Below are 11,436 nucleotides of genomic sequence, written 5' to 3'. Positions count from 1 at the left end.
CTGCAACTTTGCTAAAGTTGTTAATTATTTCAAGTAGTTTTTTAGTTGATTCTCTAGGGTTTCTTAATTATGAGTGATAGTTTTGTTTCCTCATTGCCTATTCTAATTCCTTCTATTTTTTTCTTCTCTTATTGCTATAGCTATCATTTCTAGTACTATATTTAATAATAGTGGTGATAATGGGCATCCTTGCTTCACCAGGTTCTTATTGGGAAGGCTTCTAGCTTATCCCCCTTATATATAGATAATGCTTACTGATGGTTTTAGGTAGATACTGCTTAGCATTTTAAGGAACATTCCCTTTATTCCTGTGCTCTCTGATGTTTTCCCCCCCTGGTGTTATTGTAGGAATGTGTGCTTTATTTTGTCAGAAGCTTTTTCAGCTTCTATTGAGATAACCATATAATTTCTGTTGGTTTTGTTATTGATATTGGTCAATTATGCTTATAGTTTTCCTACTATTGAACCAACCTTGCATTCCTGATGTAAATTCCATTTGATCATAGTGTATAATCTTTGTGATATATTACTATAATTGCCTTGCTAGTATTTTGTTTAAAATTTTTGCATCAATATTCTTTGGGGAAATTGGTCTATAATTCTCTTTCTCTGTTTTACCTCTTCCTGATTTAGGTATCAGCATCATATTTGTGTCATAAAAGGAATTTGGTAGGACTTTTTCTTTGCCTATTTTCCCAAATAGTTTACATAGTACTGGAATTAATTGTTCTTTAATGTTTGGTAGGATTCACTTGTGAACCCATCTGGCCCTGGGGATTTTTTATTAAGGAGTTCATGGGGTTATTTAGGCATTCTATTTCCTGATCTGTTAATCTAGGTAATTTACATTTTCATAAATATACATTGATTTTACTCAGATTGTCAGATTTATTGGCATATAATTGGGCAAAATATTTCCTAATGATTGCTTTAATTTCTTCTTCATTGGTGGTAATTTCACCCTTTTCATTTTTGATACTGAATATATGGTTTTATTGTTTTTTTAATCAAATTAAATAATGGCTTATGTATCTTATTGGTTTTTTCATAAAACCTATTCTTAGTTTTGTTTATTTGTTCAATAGTTTTTTTTTACTTTTAATTTTATTAATCTCATCTTTGATTTTCAGAATTTCCAATTTGGTGCTCAAATGAGGGCTTTTAATTTGTTCTTTTTTCTTGTTTTTGTTGTTGTTGTTGTATGTCCGATTCGTTGATCTGCTCTTTCTCTGTTTTGTTGATGTAAGAATTTAGAGAAATGAATTCTCTTGTAAGTACTGCTTTGGCTGCATCCCATAAATTTGGGGATGTTATCTCATTGTTGTCACTTTCTAATGAAATTATTGATCATTTCTATGACTTGTTCTTTGAACCCCTTATTCTTTAGGATTAGATTATTTAATTTCAATTAATTTTTCATCTTTCCACTGCCCTTTGTTGAATGTAATTTTTATTGCATTATGATCTGAAAAGAATACATTTAATATTTCTGCCTTTCTACATTTGATTTTGAGGTTTTTATACCCTAAAACAGGGGTGGGGAACCTGCAGCCTCAAGGCCACATGTGGCCTTTTAGGTCCTTGGGTGTGGCTTTTTGACTGAGTCCAAGTTTTACAGAACAAATTCTTTTTTGGGGGATTTGTTCTGTGAAGTTTGGATTCAGTTAAAGGGGAGGACTTGAGGACCCAGAAGGCCACATGTGGCCCTGAGGCCACAGGTTCCTCACCCCTGCCTTAGTCTATTGCAATAATCTCAACTGGTCTTGATGCTCCCAATCTGTCCCATCTCCTATCAATCTCTCCTATCTCCGGTCTCTTATCCATCATTCGTATAGCTGCCAAAATCATTTTCTGGCTCAGAATCCTTGAAACCTCCCTTGATCCACCAGCAGAAATGAATGAAGGGAGGAGTATTAAATATTTATTATGAGCAATTACACTGTGCAATGCACTGGGCATACAAGCAAGAGAAACCCTGTTCTTACCTGCTTCAATTTTGAGAGAGGCAACACATACAAGAGGCTTCAGGACAATTCAGATGGCAAGGCTCAGTGTTTCCTAGGTGCCGAGGGAAGGCTAGTAATGCATCCTCTTTAGTAAAATTTTTATTAAAAACTGTGTCAGAGTCTGATGTTGAAGTACTTGATGATGGCAAAGGCTTTGGCAATGAAAATTTCATTTTCCGGTTCGTAGCTCAGGAGCTAGGCCTGCTGAGGATGTCGGAGCAGCAGCACCAGCAGAAGCATTTACAGAACTGCTTCTTCCTGAGGGTGGCCTGAACAATGGCCACAGGTGAAAGGCTGGAAATAGGATGAGGTGGAGTTGGGGGCAGAGGGAAGTTCTTGGTCTTACCTGCCTCTTGGTGTTAGTCAGTAGCTGGAATTGATGTTGGGGAAGGCAGTCTGCTTCTCTCTCCTCAGGGGTTAATCCCCTGATGGACGTTTGTAGGGACTGAGACTTGGGCTGTTTGAGGAGAGGTAGCGGTAAAGGAGGTAGAAATTCCTTTGCAGAATCAGGCCCTTTTCCATTCTAACCTCTTGCACATCTCCATCCCGCACGCATTTCACTGGAACTTGTGTTATAATTATTCATGCACATATACTCTTCTATTAGACTGAAGGTTATGAGCAGAGAATGCATTGGGTTTCATCTGTGCATCTCCAGTGACTTCCACATAGTTCAAGACTTCTAATTCAGTTTTTTTTCCAGAGTAGGGGAAAAAACCCATAAATTTAAATGGACAAACTTATTTCTAGGACAGTCACATAACCATCCATTTATGTGGGGATGATTCTGTTGAACTAGTGAATTTGTATTGCACAACAATGATGTGACATATTAATAATAACTAACATTTCTAGAGCCCTCTAAGATTTGTGAAACACTTTACTTACACTCAGCTGATCCTCATAATAATTTTGTGAGGTATATTCTATGTTATTTTTATTCCCATTTTACAGATTAAGAAACTGAGGCTGAGAGCAGTCTCACAGTCACATAGTGACTTTGAACCCAGTAAGTTTCAAAGTGGGAATTTTTTACATACAGGTCTTTCCTGATCCCCAGTCCAGGGTTTTTCCCACTATTCTAAACTACCTTAAAAAAAGCTTTCATGAGTCGATTTCCCCACATAACTTCATAACACATTTCAAGCAGTAAGGAAGGAAACAAGTATTTATTAAGTACCTACTATGTGTCAGGCACTATGCTAAGAACTTTACAAATATTATGTCATTTGATCCTCACAACAACCCTGGAGAGTAGGTGCTATCATTATCATCGTTTTACAGATGAGGAAACTGAGGCAAACAGAGGTTAAGTACTCGCCCAGGTAAATAAAAAGTTGACAGCTGGGAAATGTCTGCTGCTGGATTTGAACTCAGTTCTTCCTGACTCTAGGGTCAATGCTCTATCTACTGAGTCCTAGTCAATGTGGCATATATCAATAAAATCCCTGAAAATTAATTTTAACAGGACAAGATAATATTTTCAAAAAGGTAAACAGGGCCAAGGGCAGCTAGGAGGTTCAATAGATAGAGTGTTGTGCCTGGAATCACGAAGATTCATCTTCCTGAGTTCAAATCTGGCCTCAGAAATTTACTAGCTGTGTGATCCTAGGCAAGTCACTTTACCCCATTTGCCTCAATTTCCTCATCTGTGAACTAGCTGGAGAAGGAAATGGCAAACCACTCCAGTATTTTTGCCAAGAAAACCCCAAATAGACTCACAAAGAGTTGGATATGACTGAAACAACCTAACAACAACAAAAATGTCAATCTGACCTATGTGCAGACCCTATCAGCTGATGCAACTTCCCATTGTGGAAAAGTTTGAAAGTAGATTTCTAGATTAGTAATGACATATAATGAAAGTTGCATCAGCAAAACACCCTAATGGAGTCTGCACATAGGGACATTTTTAAATGCTTTGAGTGGCTCAGAAGAAAGGTTGAAAGAAGATTGTGTTAATAATTAATAATTAATAAATTAATAATTATAATTAATAATAATTACTACCTAAAGTTAGAATTACCAGAAATAAAACTTCACAGATTTCTGGCACTCATTTGTTCTTTCCTGGATACCTTTTATGATTTATTTGATTTCTAAAGTGATAACAGTTATTTGAAGTTATCAAGGAAAACTGAAAATTGAGTAACACTTTGGAAAAAATCCACTTGTCTTGTAGCGGGCTCCTCAGTCATTGTTAGAGCGCTCAGAACAGCAGATCCTGGCCGCATCTAGCTTGGAGGAACTCCTCAGGATCACTCACTCTGAAGACTGGAAGCTGTGGAAATGTCGACTGAAGATCAAGAGCTTAGCGAGTATGGATTCCCGCTCAGCATCCCATCGCTCCACCAGATTCGCGGCAACATTTTATGACATCGAAACACTTAAAGGTAGACGTGGGGTTGTGCTTCTAACTCTCTTGTCAAATTTTTGGCATCGATCATCTAGCCCATCTGTTTCATTATGTTTAAGTAAAACAGGCAGACATGTAAGAGAATGATTTTTAAAAATAAGGGTCTTTTGTCATTCTCTGCTTGAGTATTGATTGGTATTGAATCATGATTCCCAGTTTATTCCAAATGGGAATATGTGAAAAGTGATTTTTAATGATTCAACAGCAAAAGAATAAGATGGCCAAATGTGGAAAAATACTTAACCCTATGATATCTAGGAAATGTAAAGCCAAAAAGAATAACCAATAGAAAAGTAGAACTGAAAGGGGGCTAATATGTATAGTCTTTTGATTTTCCTTCTGTGACCTCCACTGAGAAAAAACAAGGAGATACAGAAAGAAACATTATAATGGATATTGCTATTTCATGATAAATTATGGCAAAAATGAACTCACGACAGCAAAAGAACAAAAACTCCAGCCTAATAAATAAGATCATTTGAATAATATCAAGCTGAATTTTATAACACATACATGTATGTATATAAGTATACATATATACTTTATGCTATATATGTGCTGTATATAGCACTTTTCAAAATGATTTGTTCATATATAATATATACATATATGCATATGTACATACACACACATATACACTGAGTATTCTGAAAGTCTTAGCTATTAATAGTTTAAAATTGCACTATGACTTTTGGAACACCCTGTATGTTATCTCATTTGAAATTATTCACACCAAGTTGGGGAGAATTTATTATTCTCATCCTTATAGAAACTCTAACTCAGAAAGGGTAAGAGATTTGTCCACTTTCTTATAGCCAGTGAATGGCAGAGTTGAAACCTGAAGTTCCTTAGTGTGGTATAGTAGGAAGAATCTCTCTTCCTAATACTACTGCCTCCATTGAAATGATAGTTTTGTGTTTCCATGAGAAGAGATAGGAATCTTTTGGATTAGAACCATTGTAGGTAACCTGGCAAGATAGTAGAACTATCTACCAGGGAAAGTTAGATGCTCTGGCACTTTCTCCATTCTATGGAGTCATGTTTATATGGTACTAAACAGAAGTTTCTCTCATATAAATAATTGATTGTTACAGTCATATCTACTATCTTAGGATTTAAACAGATGGTTAGGCTCTTAAACTGACTATGCTTTAGTTATTTTTTTCTTCCTAGTAGGAGAATGGGAGGTGAATGAATACAAGAGGTTATTCTACACCAAGGATTTCTTAACTTGGGGTCCATACAGCCCCGAGAAGCCCATGGATAGATTTCGGGGGGGGAGGGTCTATGTACTTGGATAGGAAAAAAATACAGTCATCCCTTCCACGTGGTGACTTTCCCCATCATGAGTTTTGACATATCACAGGCATGTGATCGGCATGAGAATTTAATCAGCATGAGAAATTAAATTGGAATTTTGGGAGAGTTTTTTGGAAGCCCCAGACAACATGCTAAGGCCAGCAGACAACACAGAAAAAGTTTGGAAACTCAGAAATGCATAACATATATGTAGAGTATTGTATAATATCACCATAATACTACAACAACTCAGACTTCTTCTGTGGTGCAAAGGGAGGGCCAAAAAATTTTAAGCAGATTTTCCAGATCATGGGGATGCCATGTCCCTAACTCCCAAGATGTGGAAGGGATAACCGTACATCTTTAGTTTCACTAATCTCTAAAATTTATCATTTCCTTCAATTATTAATATAGGCACCAATATGTAAAGGTCCATAGACTTTATAGTAAACTGCCAAACTTTAAAGTAAACTGTCTAAGATATAAAAAAAGGTTGATAAGCTCTGTTCTAGGTGCAACCTAACCTTTGCTTATTCAGCTTTAGACTTTTATCATAATTATGCTTTCCATTAAAATTTAATTAATATAGATATCATACAATGATAAGCATAAACAGCCCAATAAAGCTATAAAAGAATAGAAAAATAAAGAGAATATGAATATAATAAATTATTATAAAGGTAATTTTTTTTCACAAAAATGCTACCCTAATTTAAGTATTCACTTTACATTAAAAACCTTATGATTAATAAAGTAGAATTAAATTATTATCTCATTATTGACTTCTTGGAGCAAATATATATATATATATACTTTTAAAGAACTGAGTAAGTAGAATTCTTAAATATTTAAATGCTTCCCTGCCAAAATAACTGAAAAAATAATGCAACAAAGTCAAAGTAAACTCTATAGCATATCTGATATTTAATAGTTTGCCAAATATCGGGTAGTTTAAGTTTTATTGCGGAAACCTCCAATGGGAGAAATTAGGTCACAGTGAAAATGAAAGCTGAGAAAAAAAAGGTTTAGAAATAGTTATTCTAGTGTCAGTCCTATTTTAGAGAAGTCTACCAAAGCTATGTATTTTAACCAGAAATCTTAGGTTTTTTGGAATTATGCTCTGATTATAAAATCCCAAGGGAACAGACCATTTGTCTTAGCACCCAAGAATATAGGCAGTCAGTAAAGTTTGTTGAACGTGTATTATTTTCATATGGGATAATAATAATAATGATGATAATGACACCTAACATGTAGCATTTTGGATATATTATTTCATTTGATCTTCTGCAAGGTGGATGTTATTATTACCGCCATTTTACAGCTGAGGAAACTGAAGCAAACAAAAGTGACTTGCCCACAAAGCTAGTAAGTGTCTGGGACTGTATTTGTACCCAAGTCTTTCTGACTCAAGACCCAGTACTCTATCCACAATATTCTGATAATAGAGTAATGTCAATTGACAAAGATATAAAAATAAAAATAGAATAGGTTAAAAAAAATCCTGAAACTAAACTGACTGTAAAAATCAAATATTTTCCAAGAAGATATACAGATCCAAAAACAAAGTTTACTCAATATTTGAATATCCTAAGTGTCAAAATCTAACAAAGGCTAGCAAAGTGGATTTTATTTTACAGGAAAGTAATTTCCTTTTTATTGCCAGCAGTTTTTTTTTCTTCTCCTTCCCCTTCGGCTTGATTCTAGTTAGCATAGTTAGAGCATCATTTTATCTGTAGGTCTTAATTTCATCATCATTTAGAACCATGATTCTAGGACATTTCATTATGAGGCATCTTACACAGATTTATGAAGAAATTAGTCTGCTGAATTTTTCATTCATTGTCATTGTCCAAAATACGATCCTTTTGTGATATGTTATCATTAGAAATGTATTTCTACATAGGCCTATGAATACATGCCATGACTGGCTTCAAATTGAAGCAACTGTCTCTGGCTGGGATCCTATAAAGTTCTTAATAAATGTCATTCAATTCAATGTGCTTTTATTTATCTTCTCATTAATCAGCTTTTCCAGATGGATACTGTGCGGTTATAAAATGGATTGGATGATTCTCACCAAAGGAAAATAAATTATTGCCAGTACCTTTACCAGCCCCCACTCCCTCACCATGGATAGAACTAGGAAGAAAGTTCCTCCTTCTCCCCCTTAAAAGACTAGTTTTGCTCATATAAACTGATTAAAATAACCAGCAAATGAAAGAAATGAACACTGGAAACATGAAAATTCTATCATTAATATGGCTACTGCTCACACATTGTAGTACTAAAATATTACTTAATTTACTGTTTTCAATTAATTTTCTTTCTTCAGTTATAGATGAGGAATGGCAGAGAACTCAATGTACTCCAAGAGAGACCTGTGTGGAAGTAGCCAAGGAGCTTGGGAAAAGCACTAACACTTTCTTTAAGCCCCCCTGTGTGAATGTATTCCGGTGTGGAGGCTGCTGCAATGAAGAAAGCCTCCTTTGTATAAACACAAGCACATCATATGTTTCAAAACAGGTAATGCAAATTTTCATGATCCCTATAAAGAGATGCAAGCGCTAATGCCCCAAATCAGAGAACGATGTTAATGATTCAATAATGTGATGGTGAAAGGACATTGTCTGGTCAATAAATAAAATATATTTATCAGCCCAAGAAAAAAGCTCTTTCAGAGGATACCCTATCAGGTTGTCCAATGGTACAAACATTGCTTATGTGAGTGGTGAGGAAAAAAAATGGCAGGTTGCATGGCAAGAAGATTTAGTTAAGAGACATGATGCTGAAAGGCTTGTAAATCAAATTAGAATATTTTGTTATTATTATTATTAGTTTGTTGTCATACTCTTATAGAAGCCTTTTCTTAATGTTTTCTTAATTCCTCTGTGAAAGCTGATATTCTGACAAAATTCTACATCAACTGAATATTTGTTCATCTGAGCACTTGTATCAAAATGGAATAGTAGAACTCTGGCTTTATATGATACTAATAGGACGAATTACTCATAATTTTTATTAGTCAGAATGGGGGAATTTCTGTAACTAAATGACAGTGGAACAATCCGATGTAGTACGATGTGAGATATTTGTGAAAATTCTGACCTCTACTGTTCAAGAGTTAGAAGAATGCCCTCAGTATTCTAAGCAGCAACTGTCAGTTAGAAACGCTTACATAACACGACAGTAATTAGTTTATGTGACTTAAAATAGATTTTTTTGTAGCATACATGAAAATTTGCACAAGCAAGCTAAGATTAAAAACAGAATGAAATAAATAAAGCCAAATAGGTCCTAGTCACTGGCCCAAGACAGGTTTTACTTAGTAAATGTTTTTGTTGTTCAGTTGTTTTCAGTCATGTCTACTTGGCAAAGATGTAGTGGTTTGCCATTTCCTTCCCAAACTTATTTTACAGAGGAGGAAACTAAGGCAAATAAGGTTAACTGACTTGCCCAGGGTCACACAGCTAATAAATGTCTGTGGCCATATTACAATTCATGAAGATGAGTCTTCCTGACTCCAGTCCCATCCCTCTTTCCACTGTACCATTTAGCTGCCCCATTCCTTAGTAAATAGATGGATACTTTAAAAAGTCTTACTCAAAATATTTTAAAAGTAATACAATTATACAAAGTCATGTACTTGCTTTACAAGTATGCATAATTGAAAGTTTTAATTTGGTCCAAACAACAACTTTCACCTCAAAGTTGTAGAATATTTGATGAATTAATAAAATTAGAGAAATAACATTAATACAATAGGTAAAGAAGAGTGCTTCTCTCACAGTCACCCCATGAGGTAGGTACTACAATTATTATCCACCTTATTGTAGAGAAGAGGAAACTGAGGATCCCTGAGAGTAAGGGTCTTGCAACAGGCAAATCATGTCAGAAGTAACACTTCAACCCAAGAAACATATAAAATGGAAACTAAAAACACATAAGATAGAAGTTCAAACTTCTCAGTGCATTTTCTAGACCTGCTCTAAAAGTAGTCATTGCCCATCTTTTGCCCATTTGACAAAATTTTGAGCCTTTCCCTCTAAACCACATTAAGAAGACAGCAAAACTATACTTCAACTTTCTTCCTTGATGGACTTAGAGCACAATGACATCTAGTATATCCTTTTATCTTTTGGGACCCTCTCTGTGAAGTGGCATCAGGTACCCTCATTCCAATTTTATCAGGGAAAATGGGCATTAAGTGTTTAAGCAATTTGATAAAGCTCACACAATGATAGAGCTGGGAAAAGAACCCTATGCTTCATGCTCTTTGCAATAACCTATTCTTGTGTCCACATGACCTCAATTATAGTTTTCATTCAGTTGGCAATTTTCCTATAGTTACTACCATTGAGAATAAAAGAATGCAAGGGGAAATATAGAATGTGACAGTCGTTAAAATAATTTATATGTAATTAAGCATGCATTATAATTATCTTTCTTCTCCAACAGCTTTTTGAAATAACAGTGCCTTTAACAACTGTACCCGAATTAGTACCAGTTAAGGTTGCTAACCATACAGGGTGTAAGTGCCAATCAGCTACTCAGCACCATCCATATTCCATCATAAGAAGATCCATCCAAATCCCTGAAGAGGATCGGTAAGACGGTTGCTCCACTTAATTTTGCTAGGTTTTCTTTTTTCCAAAGCTTTATGCATGTAGCATGATTCTGTCAACACTCAACAAACATGCATTGATACCAGTCTTCTTTTCACCTTCAAGTTCTGATATTGTTCCTTCATCGCATACCTTCTAGATCATTTCCATTTGCACTGACTACTCTTTAAAGTCGCTATGTTGCTGTGCATGAACTCCTTTCTTTATTAGGTGTTAGATGCAAACTGAAGCCAATCTCAAAAACCTTGTTAGGAAGAGACTTTACATGTCTAACACTCAGCATACATTTTTTTTCATATGTGCATAGTTTTATGGGGTTGTAAAACGCTACTCCAGCTTCCCATTTGGCAAACATCTCTTGAGTCCCAGAATAAATAGGTTAAATAAAACTGAGTTTTTTATACTTTGGGAGTCCAAAAGTGCCAAGAAAAGGATGCCTATTGTTGTAGCAGGATGTCTCAAAATTTAAGACATAATGGTATTTTTCTTATTATTTCTTATCTCACAATGGGGTGAATAATACTACCTACGTCACAGGGTGATTGTCAGGAAAGCGCTCTGATGTACCTATTATATTAATGTTACTTCTCTAATTTTATTAATTCATCAAGCATTCTACAACTTTGGGGTGAATAAATGTTGTTTGGACTGAATTTTTCTCATTAATGTCTCTCATCTCTTACATTGGTGAGGGTAATCCATGACCTCTTTTCATTAAGTCATCCATTCGTCATTACAAGTTTGCCTACAAATTCAGGAAGTCAGTGTATCTATCAACTTTGAATATGTTCCTCCTTTCTCCCTTTTTTACCTCGGTGATATAATGTGGAGACTCCACAAGTAGATATGTGGATCAGGAAAAAAAGAAGGACTACACGTGTCCATTTTCTGATTATTTCAGTTAAGAGAGACAAAAGAGACAGCTTGGTCAGAAAGCCTTTATTTTTTCATTTGCATTGCTTTTAATGTAAAATTTCTTTTTAAAAATATATTTTATTGATATATTTCATTCTTAAATTTCCTAGATTTCTCCCTATATCTCTTTTTATAACATCTCCAAAAGATTTTTTTTTAAAAGATAGGGAAGGGG

The 11,436-nt window shown here is 35.0% G+C and overlaps 1 protein-coding gene across 2 annotated transcripts in view; it reads left to right on the top strand.

Annotated features, from left to right (window-relative positions):
- Window positions 1-11,436, top strand: part of VEGFD (vascular endothelial growth factor D) — a 64,954-nt gene that overhangs the window by 37,918 nt on the left and 15,600 nt on the right. The window contains exons 2-4 of one of the 2 annotated variants that reach the window (XM_027835403.1): window positions 4,189-4,399; window positions 8,063-8,247; window positions 10,180-10,328. In XM_027835403.1, the coding sequence (XP_027691204.1) occupies window positions 4,189-4,399; window positions 8,063-8,247; window positions 10,180-10,328 (545 nt within the window). Of the gene's footprint in view, window positions 1-4,188; window positions 4,400-8,056; window positions 8,248-10,179; window positions 10,329-11,436 lie in introns of both variants that reach the window. The other variant, XM_027835402.1, reaches the window with a different exon arrangement.

Source organism: Vombatus ursinus, unplaced genomic scaffold (genome assembly GCF_900497805.2).
Source record: "Vombatus ursinus unplaced genomic scaffold, bare-nosed wombat genome assembly UNPS02014814.1, whole genome shotgun sequence".
Taxonomy (NCBI): domain Eukaryota; kingdom Metazoa; phylum Chordata; class Mammalia; order Diprotodontia; family Vombatidae; genus Vombatus; species Vombatus ursinus.
This window is presented reverse-complemented; position numbering and strand designations above follow the sequence as displayed.